The 26037-nt window shown below is 34.4% G+C and overlaps 1 protein-coding gene across 1 annotated transcript in view; it reads left to right on the top strand.

Moving 5' to 3' along the window:
* The window catches only part of LOC134848171 (glycogen [starch] synthase-like), a 183251-nt gene that overhangs the window by 131039 nt on the left and 26175 nt on the right, over nucleotides 1-26037 (top strand). The window contains exons 2-3 of the mRNA XM_063865537.1: nucleotides 23694-23845; nucleotides 24744-24928. Of these exons, the coding sequence (XP_063721607.1) occupies nucleotides 23701-23845; nucleotides 24744-24928 (330 nt within the window). The 5' untranslated portion in view covers nucleotides 23694-23700. The remainder of the gene's footprint in view (nucleotides 1-23693; nucleotides 23846-24743; nucleotides 24929-26037) is intronic.

Below are 26037 nucleotides of genomic sequence, written 5' to 3'. Positions count from 1 at the left end.
TAATGTTGAGAGCTTTTAATAACCTGCTTTCTAGCTCAAATCATGCTAAAATTATCGTCTTTCAATTTTTTTTTTGAAAACTTTAGAAAAATCCAAAATTGTTTTCAAAATTTGTATCATTGTCTCAACATGATGCCGTTTAAAATTCCATTTGAACTCAATTTAAAACTATGTACGTACTTATCTTGTTTCAATTAGATCAGAAGCAACAAAAAAATTATCCAAAACTATGAGATTTCCCCAATTTTTTCCAAACAGCTGAATTTTTTGCAATTTTTTCCAAAAACTTAAAATTTTTGCAATTTTTTTTCCATAACCTTGACTTTTTTTGAAGTTTCACTAGGTTTCAGATTTGCTTCAAGTAGAACCAAGGTAGATTATCCAATAAATTAGATCTTATTGTGTTTTGAATTTTTTACGAAACTTTTTTGATAAAAATTCCCAGATTTAGCACAAAAACTCTTACCATTGACTTACGATGTACCAAACAACTAAATAAGAAACCTCAATTCCACAACCTACACGTAATTAACCCGTAAAAGTTAGCAATTAGATAACGCGCGCCAAAGTTTTTGGATAAAAAATAGACATTTAAGCACAAAACCCAAAAAAATTGTTTTTCTTACCATTTTCTTACCATCACACAAACCATAAAACCGTACCATTGGTAATCCCTATCCTATTACATTACAGACTCTATACTCTATCTTAAAACATAGCTTGCAGACCGGACGCTCTATTCCCTATCTTAAAACAAGTGGGTCTGCAGGGACCCCTTCCCCCCCCCCCCCCACACCCCCACTTTAGCCTCTACATCTACTACTCACGGCCTACCAGAACAGAAGACAATCCATCCAGAAGTGACCTTCTTGGTTACAGAAGAATCATAGGGCGCCAATTTTGAATAAGAAGCCACTGTAGAATTCAAGTTCGTCCAACTGGTTCATAGCGTCCTCATCCGGAGTGTATCCTAGGCTCTTCATCCCTTGTTTATAAGATGTGCAATCAGCGACGTGATGATCAGCTAATCTGCAATTCGCACACAATCTGCGTTTGTCCAAATCATTTCTCGGCTTATACCATGTTGATCTCTGTTATGGGCTCCACATTGAAGATTCCGATCATCCGAAAAATAAAATTTCCTGGTTTCCTTAATATGAACTCCCTAGACTTTTGCTTCATCTCTTCTGAGTTGGGTGCATTATATTTCGATAGCTTATAGCAAGTTGCTCCTCTACCTCCTCCTCCTCCTCCTCCTCCTCCTCAGATTCTGTAGGTCATCCGAAAAATGGTCCATTGAGTCATCATCCCTTTGTCTCCGATTCTCAAATCTGATCATGACCTGATGTCCATTCTTTCCAGAGCCAAAACGATTGAGCAGAATTCAAGATCTTCTCTGCTATTTTGCATTCCACTTTTTACTGACCACTACTTATTTCAGCTCCGTACTCTCCAACTGCTCAGAATAGCGGTGCAAGCTTGTCGCTCGTCATTTTGCTCTAGATGCAGTTTCATTGCCTCAATCCATGTATCAAGGCAACCGTCCGGGTCGCCCTTGAACTTTTTTGGCTTCTTGAAATTTTTTTGATTCTGAGGTCCTTGCTGCAGTTGCTTCAGGTGTTCTTTTCAATTATTCCCAAATTTTTTTCCTTTGTCGTGGCATCCGGTGCCTTTTCGGGACGGTTGTCGCTTGAAAAGTATGTCCTCTGGTTACTGGGCTTACGAGATCGGATCCTATGCTGTTTTGGATTGGAGGCATTGAAAAAGATGCTTGTTTCGTTCGTGTCGGTTCTGTAAAGTTTAAACTGATCCCCGGTGGTTTCACTACTTTTCCAGGGTTTGCCTTCTCCAGGGTAGTAGATGTTCACAGTGGTGCACCCAATTGTGGTTGATTGACACAAAAAGTATCTGCTTGGTCTCTGCTAATCGTAACCATTCTGGTATGTAGGCTCCAGAGTTTACCATCTACGCTTTCATAGCGTTTCTTCACTTCCACCATGACTTTCGTAATCAAGTTCTCCAGTTCCGTATCATATTTCACAACTTTCTCGGCTATATGCTGTAACCTCTCTTCCGTTGATCTGGCCATTCTGAAAAAAAATCACGGCTTTTATTTTGTTGTGCCTGATCTCCTTTTTTAATTCCAGGTGGTCTTCTTTGTCAATTTTGAGTTTTCTCTCTGTCTGATCTAGCTTTCGCATCAGGTTGATCATGTCCACTGGTACCCTTGATTCCTATGATCTTTCCGCTGCCTGGTTTTCTGGTCCCTGAGTGGCATCAGCGTTGTGTGTTTCTTCCATCCCAGTCACCATTGTTATTGCAGAAACTGTCCCAAGGTCTTGCTTTTTGGTGTCCCAGCTGTCGTTTCCTCTTTCTCTTTTGTTTTCAACCCACCATCACTGCTATTCTCTCCATGAAGGAGATTCAATTTGCTTGGGAATCATCTTTCATTGTCTCTGGGGTATTGTCTCTTATTTCAATATCATCCCCGATTGGTGAGAATTCTAGCGTTTTTAATTCCTGTTCCACCGTATTTGGCATTATTGTTGATTCCCTATCTTCTTTTTGTCCTCATTCAGACTTTTTCCAGTTGTCTCTAGATCAATCTCTGTCACTGGGGCATCCTCTCATCTCTTCTTCCCCAGTTTTCCCCAGTTGCTTCTTTTGCTTCAAGTTGCTCTTTGTTTCTTCGTGTATACAACCTGCTCACTGAAACGTTTTTCTTCTTTAACTGTGGCACTGTGACCACCGGTGTCGTTTTAGATTGCCCTATTTGGCGAGTTTTGTTTGACTCAAACTTGACTTTCTCAGGTAATGATGTTCTTATTTTTTTTTTCAATTTTACCTTTTATGGCCCCCCTTTTTTCACCCGACCAGTGTCTATTAACACAATTTGGTTTATGTCTACTCGTATCTAGTTACAGATAAAGGTTAAAAGAAGATTAAAACGGTTTTTCAGGTGCCTAGCCCCTCGAAAATGGTCGCAATTTAATTTTTATTTCGACAATCGGTCTTGAAATTTTTTGTTTTCAGTATTTAATTGCACTACTTGAGATTCGAAGCATCCAGTTTTGGGAAGTTGTTTGAACTTCCCAAGATTCAAGCAAATTTAGTGTTGTGCTGTTCTCTGAATTTCCCAAGGATAAATCAGCTTGTGTTGATCACTTGTTTGAACTTCCCAAGTCTTAGAAAACCCCAGAGTTGGACAGGTTTTTTGAACTTCCCAACACTCAAAAAACCCCTTTTGGTGGTAGCTTAAAGACTACTACCAAAAGTTCCCCCAATTTAGATATAAGTACGTTCCAATGGCTAGGTCTCTATATACCTAAAAACGAGAGCGCTGTATAAAGCAGGGTTTTGACTTCAAGGAAAAACCTAAACTTTTTATTGGACAATAGACCTTTGATCCTTTTCAGATGGATCAATCTAAAAGTCGTCTTACCTCAACATAACTCAATAAAACGCACTCAAGTGATCAAAATAGACAACAACTCTGGAACTGGTCGAGTAAAAAACTAGAGTAGCTCTAGAAGTTTTGGTGAAGCAATAAGATATAACTCAAGATGTTTTTTCAATTTTGAACCATTGGGTCATGGGATTGTGTTACAGGGTCATGGGATGACATGGGACATCGAAATTGTGTTACAGCTTAGAGGCTTTTACCCAAAAGTCCCCCAGTCTAGAAATAAGCCCGTCCCCATGGCTAAGTCCATAAATACCCAAAACATGTAGCCCGGAGCTGTGTCAGTCTAAAACTCGCCTTAATTCAACATATATCTATAAAACGCACTCAAGTTGGGATTTCAATGAAATACCTCTCGTGGCTCCCTTAACCCGATTACCTAAGCCTTGTATCCAAAAGAACACGAGAAAACTTTCTTAGGCTTTACTATAAAGCTTCGACCAGGATGTGGACACCTTCCAGTTGAACTGTACCCCCGGTACTCTGGAATGGGCATGTCTCCCGGAGCTGTGACATGTGGATTCGATCCTGTATCCATGATGACGTAAGAAACACCCAAAAGCGCCATGAAACACTATGTAACAGTCGTTTGCTTAAGTCACAGATTAGGTTAAGAGCAATAGGCCCTATAACCATTTCCTCAAGAGTCAGGGACACTACCTCTTGTGTTTTTGTACCTCAATCTGACGGAGTTGATTCGGTTCGCTTATGACATGGGACATCGATATTATTGTGTTACAGCTTAGAGGCTACTACCCAAACCCCCTCCCCCCACTCTAGAAATATGCACATCCCCATGGCTAGGTCTCTAAAGACCTAAAACAAGATAGCGTTGTTAAAAACAAGGTTGGGAATTCAAAGAAATACCTAAATTTTTCATTGGACAATGGACTTTTGATCCAATTCGAATGGACCATTTCAAACTCGGCTTGCCTCAACAAAACTCTATAAAACGCACTCAAATATTCAAAATCGACAACGAGTCTGGAACTGATCGCGTAGAACAATTATAGTTGCTCTACAAAATTTGGTGAAACAAAAAGTTTTAACTCAAGAAATTTTACCAGTTTTGAACCATTGGGTCATGGAATTGTGTTACAGAGTCATAAAAAGACATGGGTGATGGGAAGACATGGGACATCGAGATTGTGTTACAGCTTAAAGACCACTTCCAAAGTTCCCCCCAATTTCGAAATCAGCACGTCCACATCGCTAGGTCTCTAAATACCTAAAAATTTTAAGTTTTTGGAAAAAATTGCAAAAACTTCAGGTGTTTGGAAAAAATTGGGGAAATGTCATAGTTTTGAATAAATTTTTTGTTGCTTCTGATCTAATTGAAACAAAATTTGTATGTACATAGTTTTAATTTGAGTTCAAATTGTATTTTAAACGGCATCATTGTGAGACAATGATACAAAATTTGAAAAAAGTTTTGGGTTTTTCCAAAATTTTCAAAAAAAAACTGAAAACATGATTTGAGCTAGAAAGCAGGTTATATAATGCTCTCAACATTAAGAGGAAAGCTCATAATAGCTCAATCACTTTTGAAACCTCCGATTTCTCATGAAGATATTGAAATTATTCGTAATTCTTGAGAAAGTATAAAAAATTAAACGAATCAATTAAAAACTTTCCATTTTCAATTTTTTTTGGTAATTAACTGATTTTTTGTCCAATCCAGGGAGAATTTAGAACAAAAATTAAACTTCTGAAAAGTTTTTCACGTTAGTAATACTGAATTTTAGAGCAATGATGAAAATTGAACATAGTTAGTTGCTAAAATTGACTAAAATTGGGATAAATTTTTCTTAAAAGTTTATTCGATTTTGGCTCAAATTCAAAAAAAAATCTTCTTCATAACTGATGATCATACTCTAATGCTTCTGCAACATAATTTTCATGATTTTCCGTAGAAATGTTCTATGTTTTATGAGTATTCTTGCTTTCTGCTTGATATAAGTCTTACGCTATTGAACTCACTTTGCAAGAAAATTTAGTCAGAACTGGGGAATTTAGTCAGAACTGGATAATTTGCTGGCAGAGATGAAATTAGAACTGATACCGTCTCATTATTTTGATCGAAATTGTAAATTTCTTCTTCAAGGTTCCCTTGTTCAGTTGCTACAGTAAACTATTTAAGCAAAAAAAAACAATTTTTGATAACAATAACTATCACTTTTCTTGCAAAATAGTTTTTAAATCGCTTTTCATTCTTAATCTATGACGGATGTTTTCTCAAAAACGTCCAAATGAGAAAAAATTGGTGCTATTTAGAGAATTCAGAAACATAGGTACAAAATGAGAATATAAAGGTGTATTTTTACGACTTAAGAACAAGTTAAGAGCAGCTCAGTTAGTTATAATCTGAAAACCTCCGGAAAAACCCAAGGAAACCTAGTTCTTAACATCTACAACTTCTAAAAACTTCTAAAAGAGCGCGTCTCAAAAAATTGATTTAGCAAAAGAAAACAAGGTGCAAATTGTAACAATTTTTTAACTTTGCGATTTTTTTTAAGCAAAAAACTCTATAGTAAAAAAATGAAATGTAGATCTCGAAAGCAAGTTTTTGATTTATGCTTCATGTATCTTCTTTCAAAAATGTCGGATTGGGTTTACTTTGAAAAAATTATCCTTAAAACATCTGATTTTTAATATAAAGTTACCTATTATATCAAATGATACGAAACTTTTGTAATGAATCACACATAAAAACAAATCATTGACACTTTTTAGGTCGGATTTTTCTCAAGATATACTTTTTAAGCTAAATTTCAGAAAAATTATCTCAAAACTCCTAATGAATTAAATTGAGTTTCTATCTCACTTTAGCATTTTCTCAGTTTCTGCTTCATCTACTATATACCAAAATAATCCAATTTGAACATACTTTTTCTTGAAAATTGAATTTTAGATAGAAAAATGTATCGTTTCAGCGAATTTTCAATAATCCGAAGATGAATTTATGCCCTAAATCTTTTGCCTAAAGTCTTTAAAGGTTTTTCTCAACCTGATAACTTTATTTTGCTGTTTTAAATCTGTTTTTCTACAATGAAGTAAATTTTTGTTTGAGAATGATATATCAAACGTTATCATAGCTATCAAACTTTCAAAGGTTAGCACAAACATACATTTTTTCATCTTTTCCAGGGTATTTATCAATTTCTTCTCTGAAATTGTCAAACAACAGTTGAAAATCATAATTTTTAATAAATCAACCCCCATCATCTGCTTAACAACGCACTACACTATGAACACTTTCACGATCACCAAACAAGGAAAATTTTAAAATGGCAACCAGGCAAAATCTTTCAATTAGTTGATGTTTTACAAATATCCAGTTTTCCAGTTTTTTTACAGCTTTTAAGCAAATATTTAATCGATCCTTAGCGTATGTTATGCACTTTTAAGTTAAAGTTATTGCAACAAAGTCTCCGCAAGGTTGCAACCAATGGTGTTTTAACTGTTGATTAAACATTTTCGGGAAAATTTCTATGGAAAATTTAACGACAAATTGAAATCGAATTTTGCTGTCTGTATCATCTATCAAAACCTTTGAAAATAAAGGACAGATCAAGAATTGTGATAAAAAACTGCATAATTCTTACTAGAATTTTTCAAATTCATCACAATTGTATTTCAGACTCAGTAAAAATTATTATTCATAGTATTTTGTTCTAAGTTTTTAATAAAAAAGTAATAATTTTACCTTCTCTTGGAATATGTATGGAGACTGCTGAGCACATAATTTGACATTTTGTAGACAATGCTTCATCTTGAAATGATAAGTGAGTTCATCGCTGCTATAAGTATAAAAGTTACAGTTCGAACACTTCAAAACACCACAGGTTCTACGATGTCTTGACGCATCTTGAAGTGTGTATTCTCTGCCACATTCAAAAAATGCAACTCTTTTCTTTCTACTCAGTGACGGTCTCTCAATAAGTACACAACTAACTTGAGAATAAATGGGAGATTTGAAATGTCCCGATTTTTTCTAATAAAAAGAGTTGAATAGCTTCAAAAAAATAATAAAACAAATAAAAACAGCAAGTTTCTTAACCAATTGTTTTTAACATGAAAGAAAATCAGATTGGATATCATCCAATTTAACATAGATGAAAAAATCATCCAATCTAACAATGGAGTTTTCAAAAACTCTAATATCAACCAATGAGAATCAAAAATTTTTTGTGAGGATTTTTTAAATCTTTTTGATATCAACCAATCAGAATCGAGCATTCCCTCACAGTAATATTTTTTGTATTAACCAAACAGAACGAATTATTCACAGAATTTAAAGTATTTTATAGATCAAAACAAAACTATGGTTATGAAACTTCCTTATTCAGTCAATTTTACTAATTTATTCTGACATATCTGACATATTAATTTGACACCAAAGAGAAATAATTTAGTTCTCTTGTCTTTTTGATATCATGATTTCGATACTCAATTCAAATTTTGAAATTTCACTCAAAATTTTATTGATTTGTTCAATTTCTAACCAGTGAAAAAAGAATTTACAAAGATATACAGTTTTATTGTTTTCTTTTTGGTATATTAAAGTATAAACAAGTGGAAGTCTTTTAAACTTGAATAATCGATTAAAAGATATTCTGACAAATCTAGACTTTGTTTTCGTTTCAAATTGAAAACAGTTATCGAAATAATGCTCTTCATCTCCAATTTTGGTTTCAAAGGCCCTTTCGTTGTTTTTGATAGACCACTCAATCTGAGTTAACTTTTCTAATTAAAAACATTGCTGATAAATCTGGCAGTACAATTTTTTTGTAATCTCTTCTCCATCTTTTTAACAAAATTATTGTACTTTCTGTGTTTCTATACAAGTTAAAACTAATAAAATCTCCATCAACGTCATCTGTACTCCACTCTTGTAGTTTTTTGCAGTAGTTCAATTTTAAAATCTGATAAATGTCCAATTAAAACCTTGAAAATTTTTTTGATAGAAACATTTTCTTGCTTGAATAAACATAGAAACTTAAAACATTCGAACTGTTTTATCATTTTTAGTTTATTTTGTAATAACAAAAACCATAAAAAATTTTACATCATTTAGAAATTGATGTAGCCAATCAAAAACTCAATTAATGGCAAAAAAATGAAAACAACTAATTTAATACAGATAATTTAAAATAACTCAATCCTCAGATTATACAGATAGTTTAATTTAATTTAATCCTCAGATAATAGCTCTAAATATACACTTCAGTGAAAAAAAAATAGTTTTGAACCAATAAAATTTCAATTACCAAACATGCAAAAGATCACAAAGCATTACTGAGGTTTACAATTATCAACAAACATATAGTCTCCCAAAATTTGGGACAGTTCTTTGAATTCGTTCAAAGTATAGTTGACATAGGCAACTTGTTTCATTGCTTCATTCTGTTTTGCAGTGAAGAGTCGAATCTGAATGCAGTGAGGCTTGTTGAAACTGTACTTCTTGATTGTGACACACACCCTCCTCATGTTGTATGTTGCTATTTCATATACTCTATTACAGTTGTCGAGCTCCAGATCCATAGTTGATTCTTTGCCAGATTTGGCTTCATATATAGGTACGAGTCCAAGGTTTTCAGCATCGTGAATAACAGTATTCCGGATTGCCGATACTGCTTCTCCTTCTTTTTCACTAAGATACACTTGTTGAGATTTTTCAAATTGTCCCGAATCATTTATTTTTAAAAGTTGAAAGAACTGTTCCAAGTATAATTTCCTCTTGTAGGATCTTTGGAACCAAACAAATCTCCCAATTTTTTTTGATTTTTTGAAATTTCAATGAGAATCAAAAATTTTTTGTGAGGATTTTTTAAATCTTTTTGATATCAACCAATCAGAATCGAGCATTCCCTCACAGTAATATTTTTTGTATTAACCAAACAGAACGAATTATTCACAGAATTTAAAGTATTTTATAGATCAAAATAAAACTATAGTTATGAAACTTCCTTATTCAGTCAATTTTACTAATTTTTTCTGACATATCTGACATATTAATTTGACACCAAAGAGAAACAATTTAGTTCTCTTGTCTTTTTGATATTATGATTTCGATACTCAATTCAAATTTTGAAATTTCCTTCAAAATTTTATTGATTTGTTCAATTTCTAACCAGTGAAAAAAGAATTTACAAAGAAATACAGTTTTATTGTTTTCTTTTTGGTATATTAAAGTATAAACAAGTGGAAGTCTTTTAAACTTAAATAATCGATTAAAAGATATTCTGACAAATCTAGACTTTGTTTTCGTTTCAAATTGAAAACAGTTATCGAAATAATGCTCTTCATCTCCAATTTTGGTTTCAAAGGCCCTTCCGTTGTTTTTGATAGACCACTCAATCTGAGTTAACTTTTCTAATTAAAAACATTGCTGATAAATCTGGCAGTACATTTTTTTTGTAATCTCTTCTCCATCTTTTTAACAAAATTATTGTACTTTCTGTGTTTCTATACAAGTTAAAACTAATAAAATCTCCATCAACGTCATCTGTACTCCACTCTTGTAGTTTTTTGCAGTAGTTCAATTTTAAAATCTGATAAATGTCCAATTAAAACCTTGAAAATTTTTTTGATAGAAACATTTTCTTGCTTGAATAAACATAGAAACTTAAAACATTCGAACTGTTTTATCATTTTTAGTTTATTTTGTAATAACAAAAACCATAAAAAATTTTACATCATTTAGAAATTGATGTAGCCAATCAAAAACTCAATTAATGGCAAAAAAATGAAAACAACTAATTTAATACAGATAATTTAAAATAACTCAATCCTCAGATTATACAGATAGTTTAATTTAATTTAATCCTCAGATAATAGCTCTAAATATACACTTCAGTGAAAAAAAAATAGTTTTGAACCAATAAAATTTCAATTACCAAACATGCAAAAGATCACAAAGCATTACTGAGGTTTACAATTATCAACAAACATATAGTCTCCCAAAATTTGGGACAGTTCTTTGAATTCGTTCAAAGTATAGTTGACATAGGCAACTTGTTTCATTGCTTCATTCTGTTTTGCAGTGAAGAGTCGAATCTGAATGCAGTGAGGCTTGTTGAAACTGTACTTCTTGATTGTGACACACACCCTCCTCATGTTGTATGTTGCTATTTCATATACTCTATTACAGTTGTCGAGCTCCAGATCCATAGTTGATTCTTTGCCAGATTTGGCTTCATATATAGGTACGAGTCCAAGGTTTTCAGCATCGTGAATAACAGTATTCCGGATTGCCGATACTGCTTCTCCTTCTTTTTCACTAGGATACACTTGTTGAGATTTTTCAAATTGTCCCGAATCATTTATTTTTAAAAGTTGAAAGAACTGTTCCAAGTATAATTTCCTCTTGTAGGATCTTTGGAACCAAACAAATCTCCCAATTTTTTTTTGATTTTTTGAAATTTCAATGTAGTTGGGACTATCAACTTTTCTTGAGTACAATTTTGAAGAACAAACTGATCAGATGGGAGAAAAGATTTTGACGAGATTAAATGATTATGGAAGTAAGCAGTATGAGTCATATGGAACTAGTACCAAATATGGAAGGGCTTGTATGAAGTTTCCGTATATGGAAATCGCGTAGACGTTACTACTACTTCATAAATCCACCAATTTCTGCAAAATTCATTCTTCTCAATGACAGCTGCTATGTGTCAAGCTTTTCCCAGTTTTTATTCAGATTATAATATTAAACCATTATTTTTTGTTTTCAGCGATTTTCACGAAAAAAAAATAGTAACCCAAAATTATTGCGTGTCTACTCTCGATTCTTTCTGTTCCTTGGAAATTTGCAAGTTTCAATAATTTTTAATAGGAACATCTCCTAGCCAGATTCTGCAGAGATTAGACAAATATCAATACATATATATCAAGAAATTGATTGTCTTCACACTTTGTACAAACACAGATTCAGTTCAAATATTGTCACATCAAGTGAGGAAGTATTCAATCAGCTTCTTTGCTGTGTTCAGCATAATTAACGATGAACGGGAGCTATAAAAACAAAAAGCGTATCACAGAAACGACTCGTTCGGAAAAAATTCAAAAAACATTATCTAATTTCTAATCAAAATTTTGCAGCTACGCAAACTCTGGGCTTTTTAGAGAGAAATTGAAAAATTCAAAACTCAAAATATGGATCCGATTGTTCAGATTAATTGATTGTTTTATTGATGGTTATGATTCTAAATACAATAAGCGTGTCTATCTCTTTAAATTGAAAGAATAGATGCATAAAAAATAAAATTAGAAAACACAAGACAATATTTAAATTATTCACAAATCAAAGAGCTGTCAAGCAGCTGAGCTCTCAAAATTTTGCAAGTTCTCAATGGAGCGCAAAACTGGTCTTGCCTCCATCACCGATGGTTGTCTTGGTGGTTCGCTGACTGGAGTTCTTGGCTCAGAGAACCCCTCATCCTCTTCGATAGTAATTGGGTTCCCCACAGATCCCTCTTCCTCGCAAGGAAAGAGGAAACTGTCACCTTGTTGTGCCACATATCTAGAGTCAAGAATTTCGGAGTAGTTCATTCCCACATGCTCAGACACTTCCTCTATCCTTTGCATGGTTCCAAATTGGTTCTCTATGTAGGAACTTGCGTCATATGATTTCGTTGAAATTTCTTTGCATCACCTCACCATGTGCCAGACTTGGATTGGAATGTCCATTTGTGCTAGAAATTCTCCACTTATTGTTTCTCGCACTTGGATTTGTACTAGATCAGGCGAGAATATAATGTTGCTATTTTGCACTGAGAAGATCATTTTGAGCAATAAGTTGGGTAAAAGATACAGAAAAAAAAGATCGATAAAAAGAAGAAGTAGTTGACGGTAATTAGGTTGAAGTTAAAGTATTTAAAGCTGAGAGAGGAGGTAGTTGATGCTAGTAAAGTTGAAAATAAAATGATTTTTAGATTCGAGAAATATGTACCTTCAACTCGAATGTGTGGGTATAACCAATCAGAATTGATTTTCCTTATTTGGATTGTAGTCGTAACCAATCAGATTTCAGCTCCCTTTTATGGAATTCTTGTATAAAATTCGTGTCCAATTGGAAGCAAAGTTCCATTTTGGGAACTTTTTACTCATTATCGTTTCCAACGGAACCATGCAAATGATGGAGGAATTGTCTGAGCATGTGGGAATGAACTACTCCGAAATTCCTGACTCTAGATATGTGGCACAACCAGGTGACAATTTCCTTTTTCCTTGCGAGGAAGAGGGATCTGTGGGGAACCCAATTACTATCGAAGAGGATGAGGGGTTCTCTGAGCCAAGAACTCCAGTCACCGAACCACCAAGACAAGCACCGCTGATGGAGGCAAGACCAGTTTTGCGCTCCATTGAGAACTTGCAAAATTTTGAGAGCTTAGCTGCTTGACAGCTCATTGATTTGTGAATAATTTAGTTATTGTCTTGTGTTTTGTAATTTAATTTTTTTTGCATCTATTATTTTCATTTTAAAGAGATAGACACGCTCATTGTTTTCAGAACCATAACCATCATTAAAACAATCAATTAATCTGAACAATCAGATTCATATTTTGAGCATTGAACTTTTCAAATTCTCTCTAAAAAAGCCCAGAGTTTACGTAGATGCAAGTTTTTGAATAGAACTTAGATAATGTTTTTTTAATGAAATTTTTCCGAACGAGTTGTTTCTTTGATACGCTTGGAGTTTTTAATAGCTCTTTGAAAAAAATTCTCGATTCTCATTGGTTGATATAAGAAGTTTTGAAAACTCCATGGTAAGATTGGATGATTTTTTCATCTTGGTTAAAAAGGATGATATCCATTCTGATTTTCTTTCACGTTAAAACAATTGGTTAAGTATTTGCTGTTTTTATTTACTTTTATTAATTTTTTGAAGCTATTCAACTCTTGTTATAGAAAAATTCGGGATATTCTAAATCTCCCATTTATTCTCAAGTTCGTTGTTTACTTATTGAGATGCCGTCACTGACTAGAAACAAAAGAGTTGCATTTTTTGATTGTGGCAGAGAGTACACACGCCAAGATGCGTCAAGACATCGTAGAACCTGTGGTGTTTTGAAGTGTTTGAACTGTAATTTTTATACTTATAGCAGCGGAGGTTTTCCGCAGGTATTTCCGGAGGTTTTCAGATTATAACTAATAGAGCTGCTCTTAATCTGTTCTTAAATCGTAAAAAAAAACCTTTGTATTCTCATTTTTTACATATGTTTCTGAATTCTTTAAGAAGCACCAATTTTTTCTCACTTGGACCTTTTTGAGAAAACATCCGTCAAAGGTTAAGAATAAAAAACGATTTAATAACTATTTTGCAAGAAAAGTGATAGTTATTGATACCAAAAGTTGTTTTTTTTGCTTGAATAGTTTAGTGTAGCAACTGAACAAAAGAACCTACCTTGAGGAATACATTTACAATTTTGATCGAAATAATCAGACGGTATCAGTTCTATTTTCATCTGTGCCAGCAAATTGTTCGTTCAATTGAGACTATTTTCCTCCTAAATCCTCCAAATCTGACTAAGTTTTCTTTCAAAGTGAGTTCAAAAGCGTCAAACATGTTTTAAGTAGAAAGCAAGAATAATCTTAAAATATAGAACTTTTATACGGAAAATCATGAAAATTATATTGCAGAAGCATTAGAGAGATGATTATCAGTTACGAAGAAGACTTTTTGGAATTTGAGCCAATATCGAACAAATTTTTTATAAGAAAAATTTATCCCAATTTTAGTCAATTTTAGCAATTAAATGTTTATTTTTCATCATTGCTCTGAAATTCATTATTATTAACGTGAAAGACTTCCCAGAAGTATTATTTTTACACAAATTTGTGTTAATCTTTGAGAAAAAACTGAGAAGGAGTTAAATCATAAAGTTTGATCTAAAAATTTTGTAAAATATTGTTCTAAACGTTCATTTGGATTGAGAGTCCTATTTTTATTCTCCCTGAATTGGACAAAAAATTAGTTCATTGCCAAAATAATGTTAAAAATGGAAAATTTTGGATAGATACGATTAATTTTTTATACTTTCTCAATTATTAAGATTAATTTCACTATTTTCTCGAGAAACCGGAGGTTTCAGAACTGGTTGTTAATGTTGAGAGCTTTTAATAACCTGCTTTCTAGCTCAAATCATGCTAAAATTATCGTCTTTCAATTTTTTTTTTGAAAACTTTAGAAAAATCCAAAATTGTTTTCAAAATTTGTATCATTGTCTCAACATGATGCCGTTTAAAATTCCATTTGAACTCAATTTAAAACTATGTACGTACTTATCTTGTTTCAATTAGATCAGAAGCAACAAAAAAATTATCCAAAACTATGAGATTTCCCCAATTTTTTCCAAACAGCTGAAATTTTTGCAATTTTTTCCAAAAACTTAAAATTTTTGCAATTTTTTTCCATACCAATAACTTTTTTTCAAAATTTCAGTAGGTTCAGCTATACTTCAAGTAGAATTAAAGTAGATTATCCAATAAATTAGGTCTTATCGTGTTTTGAAGTTGTTACGAATTTTTTTTGATAAAAATTCCAAGATTTAGCACAAAAACTCTTACCATTGACTTACGATGTACCAAAAAATAAAAACTTAACGTTAATTCCACAACCTATACGTAGTTAACCAGTAATACAGTAATAATTAACAATTAGATAACGCGCGCCAAAATTTTTGCAAAAAAAACTAGACATTAACATTCAAAAAACAAAAAACGTTTTTCTTACCATTATTTTACCACCACACAAACCATAAAAACTGACCATTGGTATTCCCTATCCTAATACATTGTAAACTCTATACCTTATCACAAAACATAACTTGCAGACTGGATGATTTATTCCCTATCTTAAAACAAGTGGGTCTGCAGGACCCCTCCCCCCCCCCCCCCCTCCCCACCCCCTCACTTTAGCCTCAACATCTACTACTCACGGCCTACCAAAACAGAAGACAATCCATCCAGAAGTGACCTTCTTGGTTACAGAAGAATCATAGGGCGCCAATTTTGAATAAGAAGCCACTGTAGAATTCAAGTTCGTCCAACTGGTTCATAGCGTCCTCATCCGGAGTGTATTCTAGGCTCTTCATCCCTTGTTTATAAGATGTGCAATCCGCGACGTGATGATCAGCTAATCTGCAATTCGCACACAATCTGCGTTTGTCCAAATCATTTTTCGGCTTATACCATGTTGATCTCTGGTATGGGCTCCACATTGAAGATTCCGATCATCCGAAAAATAAAATTTCCTGGTTTCCTTAATATGAACTCCCTAGAATTTTGCTTCATCTCGTCTGGGTTGGGTGCATTATCTTTCGATAGCTTATAGCAAATTGCTCCTCCACCTCCTCCTCCTCCTCACTCTCAGATTCTGTAGGTCATCCGGAAAATTGTAATCCGAAAAATTCTCATTTTTTACATATGTTTCTGAATTCTTTAAGTAAGCACCAATTTTTTCTCACTTGGACATTTTTTTGAAAACATTCGTCATAGATTAAGAATAAAAAGCGATTTAATAACTATTTTGCAAGAAAAATGATAGTTATTGATACCAAAAGTTGTTTTTTTGCTTAAATAGTTAACTGTAGCAACTGAACAAAAGAACCTTGAGGAAGACATTTACAATTTTGATCGAAATAAACAGACGGTATCAGTTCTATTTTCATCTCTGCCAGCAAATTGTTCGTTCAATTGAGACTGTTTTCCTCCTAAATCCTCCAAATCTGACTAAATTTTTTTGCAAAGTGAGTTCAATAGCGTAAAACATGTTTTAAGCAGAAAGCAAGAATAATCTTAAAACATAAATTATTTCTACGGAAAATCATGAAAGTTATGTTGCAGAAGCATTAGAGAGATGATCATCAGTTATGAAGAAGACTTTTTTGAATTTGAGCCAATATCAATCGAATTTTTAAGAAAAATTTATCCTAATTTTAGTCATTATTAGCAATTAATTGTTCATTTTTCATCATTGCTCTGAAATTCATTATTATTAACGTGAAAAACTTCCCCGAAGTTTTAATTTTTACACAAATTTGGGTTAATCATTGAGAAAAAACTGAGAAGGAAATAAATCATGAAATTTTATCTAGAAATTTCATCAAATTTTGCTCTTAATATTCATTTGGATTGAGAGTCCTATTTTAATTCTTCCTGAATTGGACAAGAAATCAGTTAATTAGCAAAAAAATGTTGAAAATAGGAAAATTTTGGATAGATGCGATTAATTTTTTATATTTTCTCAAAAATTACGATTAATTTCACTATTTTCCAGAGAAATTGGAGGTTTCAAAATTGATTGTTAAGGTTGAGAGCATTTTATAACCTGCTTTCTAGCTCAAATCATGCTAAAACTTATCGTCTTTCAATTTTTTCTTAGTTTTAGAAAAAATTCCATAATTGTTTTCAAATTTTGTATCATTGTCTCAACATGATGCCGTTTAAAATACAATTTGAACTCAATTTAAAACTATTAACGTACGTATCTTGTTTCAATTAGATCAGAAGCAACAAAAAAATTATCCAAAACTATGAGATTTCCCCAATTTTTTCCAAACAGCTGAAATTTTTGCAATTTTTTCCAAAAACTTAAAATTTTTGCAATTTTTTTTCCATAACCTTGACTTTTTTTGAAGTTTCACTAGGTTTCAGCTTTGCTTCAAGTAGAACCAAGGTAGATTATCCAATAAATTAGATCTTATTGTGTTTTGAATTTTTTACGAAACTTTTTTGATAAAAATTCCCAGATTTAGCACAAAAACTCTTACCATTGACTTACGATGTACCAAACAACTAAATAAGAAACCTCAATTCCACAACCTACACGTAATTAACCCGTAAAAGTTAGCAATTAGATAACGCGCGCCAAAGTTTTTGGATAAAAAATAGACATTTAAGCACAAAACCCAAAAAAATTGTTTTTCTTACCATTTTCTTACCATCACACAAACCATAAAACCGTACCATTGGTAATCCCTATCCTATTACATTACAGACTCTATACTCTATCTTAAAACATAGCTTGCAGACCGGACGCTCTATTCCCTATCTTAAAACAAGTGGGTCTGCAGGGACCCCTTCCCCCCCCCCCCACACCCCCACTTTAGCCTCTACATCTACTACTCACGGCCTACCAGAACAGAAGACAATCCATCCAGAAGTGACCTTCTTGGTTACAGAAGAATCATAGGGCGCCAATTTTGAATAAGAAGCCACTGTAGAATTCAAGTTCGTCCAACTGGTTCATAGCGTCCTCATCCGGAGTGTATCCTAGGCTCTTCATCCCTTGTTTATAAGATGTGCAATCAGCGACGTGATGATCAGCTAATCTGCAATTCGCACACAATCTGCGTTTGTCCAAATCATTTCTCGGCTTATACCATGTTGATCTCTGTTATGGGCTCCACATTGAAGATTCCGATCATCCGAAAAATAAAATTTCCTGGTTTCCTTAATATGAACTCCCTAGACTTTTGCTTCATCTCTTCTGAGTTGGGTGCATTATATTTCGATAGCTTATAGCAAGTTGCTCCTCTACCTCCTCCTCCTCCTCCTCCTCCTCCTCCTCAGATTCTGTAGGTCATCCGAAAAATGGTCCATTGAGTCATCATCCCTTTGTCTCCGATTCTCAAATCTGATCATGACCTGATGTCCATTCTTTCCAGAGCCAAAACGATTGAGCAGAATTCAAGATCTTCTCTGCTATTTTGCATTCCACTTTTTACTGACCACTACTTATTTCAGCTCCGTACTCTCCAGACTGCTCAGAATAGCGGTGCAAGCTTGTCGCTCGTCATTTTGCTCTAGATGCAGTTTCATTGCCTCAATCCATGTATCAAGGCAACCGTCCGGGTCGTCCTTGAACTTTTTTGGCTTCTTGAAATTTTTTTGATTCTGAGGTCCTTGTTGCAGTTGCTTCAGGTGTTCTTTTCAATTATTCCCAAATTTTTTTCCTTTGTCGTGGCATCCGGTGCCTTTTCGGGACGGTTGTCGCTTGAAAAGTATGTCCTCTGGTTACTGGGCTTACGAGATCGGATCCTATGCTGTTTTGGATTGGAGGCATTGAAAAAGATGCTTGTTTCGTTCGTGTCGGTTCTGTAAAGTTTAAACTGATCCCCGGTGGTTTCACCTTTTTTCCAGGGTTTGCCTTCTCCAGGGTAGTAGATGTTCACAGTGGTGCATCCAATTGTGGTTGATTGACACAAAAAGTATCTGCTTGGTCTCTGCTAATCGTAACCATTCTGGTATGTAGGCTCCAGAGTTTACCATCTACGCTTTCATAGCGTTTCTTCACTTCCACCATGACCTTCGTAATCAAGTTCTCCAGTTCCGTATCATATTTCACAACTTTCTCGGCTATATGCTGTAACCTCTCTTCCGTTGATCTGGCCATTCTGAAAAAAAATCACGGCTTTTATTTTGTTGTGCCTGATCTCCTTTTTTAATTCCAGGCGGTCTTCTTTGTCAATTTTGAGTTTTCTCTCTGTCTGATCTAGCTTTCGCATCAGGTTGATCATGTCCACTGGTACCCTTGATTCCTATGATCTTTCCGCTGCCTGGTTTTCTGGTCCCTGAGTGGCATCAGCGTTGTGTGTTTCTTCCATCCCAGTCACCATTGTTATTGCAGAAACTGTCCCAAGGTCTTGCTTTTTGGTGTCCCAGCTGTCGTTTCCTCTTTCTCTTTTGTTTTCAACCCACCATCACTGCTATTCTCTCCATGAAGGAGATTCAATTTGCTTGGGAATCATCTTTCATTGTCTCTGGGGTATTGTCTCTTATTTCAATATCATCCCCGATTGGTGAGAATTCTAGCGTTTTTAATTGCTGTTCCACCGTATTTGGCATTATTGTTGATTCCCTATCTTCTTTTTGTCCTCATTCAGACTTTTTCCAGTTGTCTCTAGATCAATCTCTGTCACTGGGGCATCCTCTCATCTCTTCTTCCCCAGTTTTCCCCAGTTGCTTCTTTTGCTTCAAGTTGCTCTTTGTTTCTTCGTGTATACAACCTGCTCACTGAAACGTTTTTCTTCTTTAACTGTGGCACTGTGACCACCGGTGTCGTTTTAGATTGCCCTATTTGGCGAGTTTTGTTTGACTCAAACTTGACTTTCTCAGGTAATGATGTTCTTAATTTTTTTTTTCAATTTTACCTTTTATGGCCCCCCTTTTTTCACCCGACCAGTGTCTATTAACACAATTTGGTTTATGTCTACTCGTATCTAGTTACAGATAAAGGTTAAAAGAAGATTAAAACGGTTTTTCAGGTGCGTAGCCCCTCGAAAATGGTCGCAATTTAATTTTTATTTCGACAATCGGTCTTGAAATTTTTTGTTTTCAGTATTTAATTGCACTACTTGAGATTCGAAGCATCCAGTTTTGGGAAGTTGTTTGAACTTCCCAAGATTCAAGCAAATTTAGTGTTGTGCTGTTCTCTGAATTTCCCAAGGATAAATCAGCTTGTGTTGATCACTTGTTTGAACTTCCCAAGTCTTAGAAAACCCCAGAGTTGGACAGGTTTTTTGAACTTCCCAACACTCAAAAAACCCCTTTTGGTGGTAGCTTAAAGACTACTACCAAAAGTTCCCCCAATTTAGATATAAGTACGTTCCAATGACTAGGTCTCTATATACCTAAAAACGAGAGCGCTGTATAAAGCAGGGTTTTGACTTCAAGGAAAAACCTAAACTTTTTATTGGACAATAGACCTTTGATCCTTTTCAGATGGATCCATCTAAAAGTCGTCTTACCTCAACATAACTCAATAAAACGCACTCAAGTAATCAAAATAGACAACAACTCTGGAACTGGTCGAGTAAAAAACTAGAGTAGCTCTAGAAGTTCTGGTGAAGCAATAAGATATAACTCAAGATGTTTTTTCAATTTTGAACCATTGGGTCATGGGATTGTGTTACAGGGTCATGGGATGACATGGGACATCGAAATTGTGTTACAGCTTAGAGGCTTTTACCCAAAAGTCCCCCAGTCTAGAAATAAGCCCGTCCCCATGGCTAAGTCCATAAATACCCAAAACATGTAGCCCGGAGCTGTGTCAGTCTAAAACTCGCCTTAATTCAACATATATCTATAAAACGCACTCAAGTTGGGATTTCAATGAAATACCTCTCGTGGCTCCCTTAACCCGATTACCTAAGCCTTGTATCCAAAAGAACACGAGAAAACTTTCTTAGGCTTTACTATAAAGCTTCGACCAGGATGTGGACACCTTCCAGTTGAACTGTACCCCCGATACTCTAGAATGGGCATGTATCCCGGAGCTGTGACATGTGGATTCGATCCTGTATCCATGATGACGTAAGAAACACCCAAAAGCGCCATGAAACATTATGTAACAGTCGTTTGCTTAAGTCACAGATTAGGTTAAGAGCAATAGGCCCTATAACCATTTCCTCAAGAGTCAGGGACACTACCTCTTGTGTTTTTGTACCTCAATCTGACGGAGTTGATTCGGTTCGCTTATGACATGGGACATCGATATTATTGTGTTACAGCTTAGAGGCTACTACCCAAACCCCCTCCCCCCACTCTAGAAATATGCACATCCCCATGGCTAGGTCTCTAAAGACCTAAAACAAGATAGCGTTGTTAAAAACAAGGTTGGGAATTCAAAGAAATACCTAAATTTTTCATTGGACAATGGACTTTTGATCCAATTCGAATGGACCATTTCAAACTCGGCTTGCCTCAACAAAACTCTATAAAACGCACTCAAATATTCAAAATCGACAACGAGTCTGGAACTGATCGCGTAGAACAATTATAGTTGCTCTACAAAATTTGGTGAAACAAAAAGTTTTAACTCAAGAAATTTTACCAGTTTTGAACCATTGGGTCATGGAATTGTGTTACAGAGTCATAAAAAGACATGGGTGATGGGAAGACATGGGACATCGAGGTTGTGTTACAGCTTAAAGACTACTACCAAAAGTTCCCCCAATTTAGATATAAGTACGTTCCAATCGCTAGGTCTCTATATACCTAAACACGAGAGCGCTGTATAAAGCAGGGTTTTGACTTCAAGGAAAAAACTAAACTTTTTATTGGACAATAGACCTCTGATCCATTTCAGACGGATCAATCCAAAAATTGCCTTACCTCAACATAACTCAATAAAACGCTCTCAAGTAATCAAATTAGACAATAACTCTGGAATTGGTGGAGTAGAAAAACTATAGTAGCTCTAGAAAATTTAGTGAATTAATGAAATATAACCCAAGAAGTTCTTTGAGTTTTGAACCATTGGGTCATGGGATTGTTTTACATTATCATGGGAGGACATGGGTCATGGGAAGACATGGGACATCGAGATTGTGTTACAGCTTAAAGACCACTTCCAAAATTCCCCCCAATTTCGAAATCAGCAAGTCCACATCGCTAGGTCTCTAAATACCTAAAACACGAGTGCGCCGCATAAAACAGGTTTGGAAGTTCCCCGAAAAACTTATTATTTTTATTGGACAAGCGACCTTTGATCCATTTGAGTTGGATCAATCTAAAACTCGCTTTGTCTCAACATAACTCTATAACACGCACTCAAGTAATCAAAAGCTACACAAGTTATCTAAAACTCTCCTTACCTCAACATAACTCTATAAAACGCACTCAAGTAACCAGAGCGACAACAATTCTGGAACTGATCGAGAAGAGCAACTGTAGTAGCTCTAGAAGGTTTGGTGAAGCCATGTATTTTAACCTAATTTTTTTAAATCAGTTTTGAACCATTGGGTCATTTGAGTGGGCGACCGTCCCAGTTAAGGTGCACTTTACTCTAGAAGTAGCACTCACGAATCCACTCTCGATGCTCTCTATCGGGAATGAGACAGCTCTACTCGAATTAATTTTTAATGTGCAAATTGCAAAGCAGTTTGACTGTTGACTGACTTTCTGTCCTTAACATAACTCAATAAAACGCACTCAAGTATTAAAAATACGCACTCAAGTAATCAAAATATCCACTCTAGTATTCAAAATACGCACTCAAGTTATGAAACGCATTCAAGTAATCAAAACATTTCTAGAACTGATCTAAGAGAACAAAAATAGTAGCTCTAGTAGTTTTCGTGAAGCAATAAGTTTTAAGTCAAGATATTTCTTTATTAGTTTTGAAACATTGGGTCACTTGAGTGGGCGATCGTCCCAGTTAAGAAGCACATTACTCCAGAAGTAGCACTCACGTATCCACTCTCGATGCTCTCTATCAGGAACAAGAAACTCTACTCGAATTGATTTTTATTGTGCAAATTGCGAATAGCAGTTTGACTCTAGACTGACCTTCTTTCCAACTTCCCGCAATTGTGAACTCGCTTCATCTGATTTTCTGTCTTTTTGTGTCAGTTGTGGCGATAAACTTACGCAAGCGTGGTCATTTCGATTTTTTAAATACCATTTCTCGCCAAAAACAAGATAAACTTCAGGACAAAACCGACTGGCAAAATTCCTAATACATCAGTTAGGTTTTTCAACCTAAAGATGGTCTAAAAATGTGCGAAAACGTTTGTTGGTTTAACAATTTTAACGTAATCGATTGTTAAGTATATTTGATTAGATTTTTGATAAAAAGTAAATTTCAAACGTTTTAGCAACTATGTGCATCGTCAGGAATTTTTTTACAATAAACTTATACAAATGACGATAAAACATCAATTTACAAATGTTAACTGTATATTGATCTGACCGTGTTAACTGTAAATTGATATTCAAAAACTTCTATATTTAAATAACGAATCTCAGTTTCTGACTCTTAATTATTCTATAACTAATTTATTCATTCAACGGCAATTTTGTAAAGAAATTTTTTTTCCTACTCTAATATTGATGATTTTTTTCGAAGAGATGTATTAATTTTTTTTAGAAAAATATTTCTGTAATTCACGAATCATTTCAAAAATCACCTTTTAGTCACCATGATAATTTAAAAAAACGTAGGTTAGTAATGAAGTATGTCGTTTATGTTATGGTTAAATATTAAATTCTTAAATTCTACGCTTTTTGGCTGGACTGTGTAATGAAGGACTCGTGATATACTAATAAGAATAATTACAAAGAATTGAGGGCAGTGCCATTGGGAATCATTTCCCCAGTCTGCAGGCCAGTCAAAGTTCAGTTTCTGCTCATTTCTGCATTTATATCTCATAGTACCATGATGAAGTTTGGCATTCTGATTAGCCAAAAATTGAAGGCCTTAAATAATCATGTCTTTTTTTCAAGTTGTAATGTCAGTTTCTCCCAGAGGTCTAACACACAGAATCAAACGCGGATCTCGGCCACAGCTCATTGAAGACGAGCTAGATATCTGTCGAAATGTCAACTTTGACAACAGATACGTTTTTGAAGTTTCCTGGGAGGTTGTAAACAAAGGTATAGTTTCTATTGTATTTAAAACAATAATTATAGATTACAGTTCACTTCAGTGTTTTGACAATGTTGAAAGCGCTATTTAGCGAGTCAAGTAGCTAGCGGAAAGCGAAAATTAGTGGTAGATAGCAAAAAAGTTTCATTGGCCGTGCAAACTTCTTAAATAGCTGAGACTCAAAGTTTTCTGTTTAATTTTTATAGACCATACATTATAGTATACTCAAAGCTTTCACATATCCCATACTGTAAACAAGGATTGCCGATTGATGTGCAAGTAGCCCAGCTCGTGCATAACTCACTGATTTAACAAAAAAGAGCAAAATAACAAAAAAATTGTCAAAACATTAAAAAGATAGAAAAATATTTGAAAAAATGCAGACATTCATCTTTATCTTATTTAGTCTCAAAACCGAAAAAAGTTAGACTAATTTTAATCGACAATGCAACAGCTATTTCGTTTTTTTTTTTTTGAAATCCGAATAACAACCTATTGGTTTTAATATGATATCACACATGACTGACTCTCTGTGAGCTTTCCTTAAGGTACCTTTAATTCAATTGTAGGTACCTTAAGGAAAGGTACCTTGTAGGTACCTTAAGGAAAGGTACCTTGTAGGTACCTTAAGGAACATTTAAGGTTCCGGCCACTTCGCGAAGTCAAGGAATTATAGATTAGCTGATGTTTTTTTTCCTCCAAAGTTTGGAGGAAAAAAACATCAGCTAATCTATAATTCCTTGACTTTGCGAAGTGGCTGGAACCTTGAATCAGTATTTGAAAACATCGGAAAATTGGCTCAGCGGTTTTTTGTTGGAGTGGTTTAGTGGCGGGTAATCTCATTTAGTTACCTTATTCCAGCTGATGTTGCCTATTCTTCGCTTCATTAGATTATGTTTTCTTTAGTTGGAGGAATTTATACTGTTTTGAAGACAAAAACTGGACACATGGTAGAACAGTTAGGAGATCGTTATTTGCTAATTGGACCGTACAATGAATCACAAGTGCAATTGGAAGTTGAAGTAGAAGATCAACCAGATACTCCAGAGCTAGCTGCCACAGTTCGCTCGATGAGGGAGCGGGGTGTCAAAGTAGGTTTTCTGCTTATGTTTATTAATATAAGGCGATTGAAGTTAATAAATGTAAAATGACCCTTGATTTACAAGTTGAATATACCACCTCGAAAATATAAATTTATGTTCTTTGATAATCTTAACTTTTCTGCGAAATGTCAATCTGCTTGAATCAACTGATAATTGTCTGATCTATGTTTTTATTGCGGACTGTTTCATTTTCAGGTTCCGCATGTTTTTTAAGCAAGAGTTATTTAATCGGAATATAGACTTCGGGTTAACAACTAGCGTAACATATTCACTGAATCATATGGACAGCTTTTTTGTTAGTATGAAGTTCGTGGTATCAATTTAACCCGTGTAGCATGGAGATAGCGTTCACGCTTAGGGCGAAAAAAGTCATGGGCTCAAATCTAGTTAGGACTTGTTTTTTTTGTGTAGATGAAAACCATTCCGCGTTACAATTTTTTCTATTTAGCTATTGTTGTCTTCTTTCTGTCGGATCAGTTTCCAACGCTCGAATTTTGTTTATATTATGAACCCTTTTCACTATTATTTAAAACCTTTCCAGAGTACTTGCTCATTTTTTTTTGTTATTTCATTTTTTATATGTCTTATGTACGCTTTTAGAAAGTCATGAAAATAGTGAATACTCTAATATAGGTCTTCGTGATTTTCTTTTGTTTTCAGAAAAATTTTAAATCTGGTCATGCTCAAGTTTGGTTTTCACGGCTTTACTTCGATTTCTTGTGAAGTTTACTTGTTGAAAGGAAGGCAAGCTCCACTATCGAACAGCAAAAGTGTAAAGGTAGCAAAAACGTGATCGATTTCTTGTTTTCAAGTGAATTTTACTTTCAGATTTCCCAGGGGAATAAAAATTGATATAGTTTTGACCTATTGATAGTTTTCTCAAATTTAGTTACTTTAATTGAGAAAGTGCCAATCGTAATTTTTGCTTGAATTTTAAAGAGCTATAAGGCCATATATTTTTTTCTTTGAAATTTGAAAGTTGAAGACTTTTCAAAAAAAGAAGTCAGTATTTTGTTTGTTTCGTTGGCTGCGGGTTGACTCTTTTCAAACTCTCTGTTAACTTTGTTTATTTTTTTTATTTGTCTGCGTATTCTTCT

The sequence above is a fragment of the Symsagittifera roscoffensis genome, chromosome 1 (genome assembly GCF_963678635.1).
Source record: "Symsagittifera roscoffensis chromosome 1, txSymRosc1.1, whole genome shotgun sequence".
Taxonomy (NCBI): domain Eukaryota; kingdom Metazoa; phylum Xenacoelomorpha; order Acoela; family Convolutidae; genus Symsagittifera; species Symsagittifera roscoffensis.
This window is presented reverse-complemented; position numbering and strand designations above follow the sequence as displayed.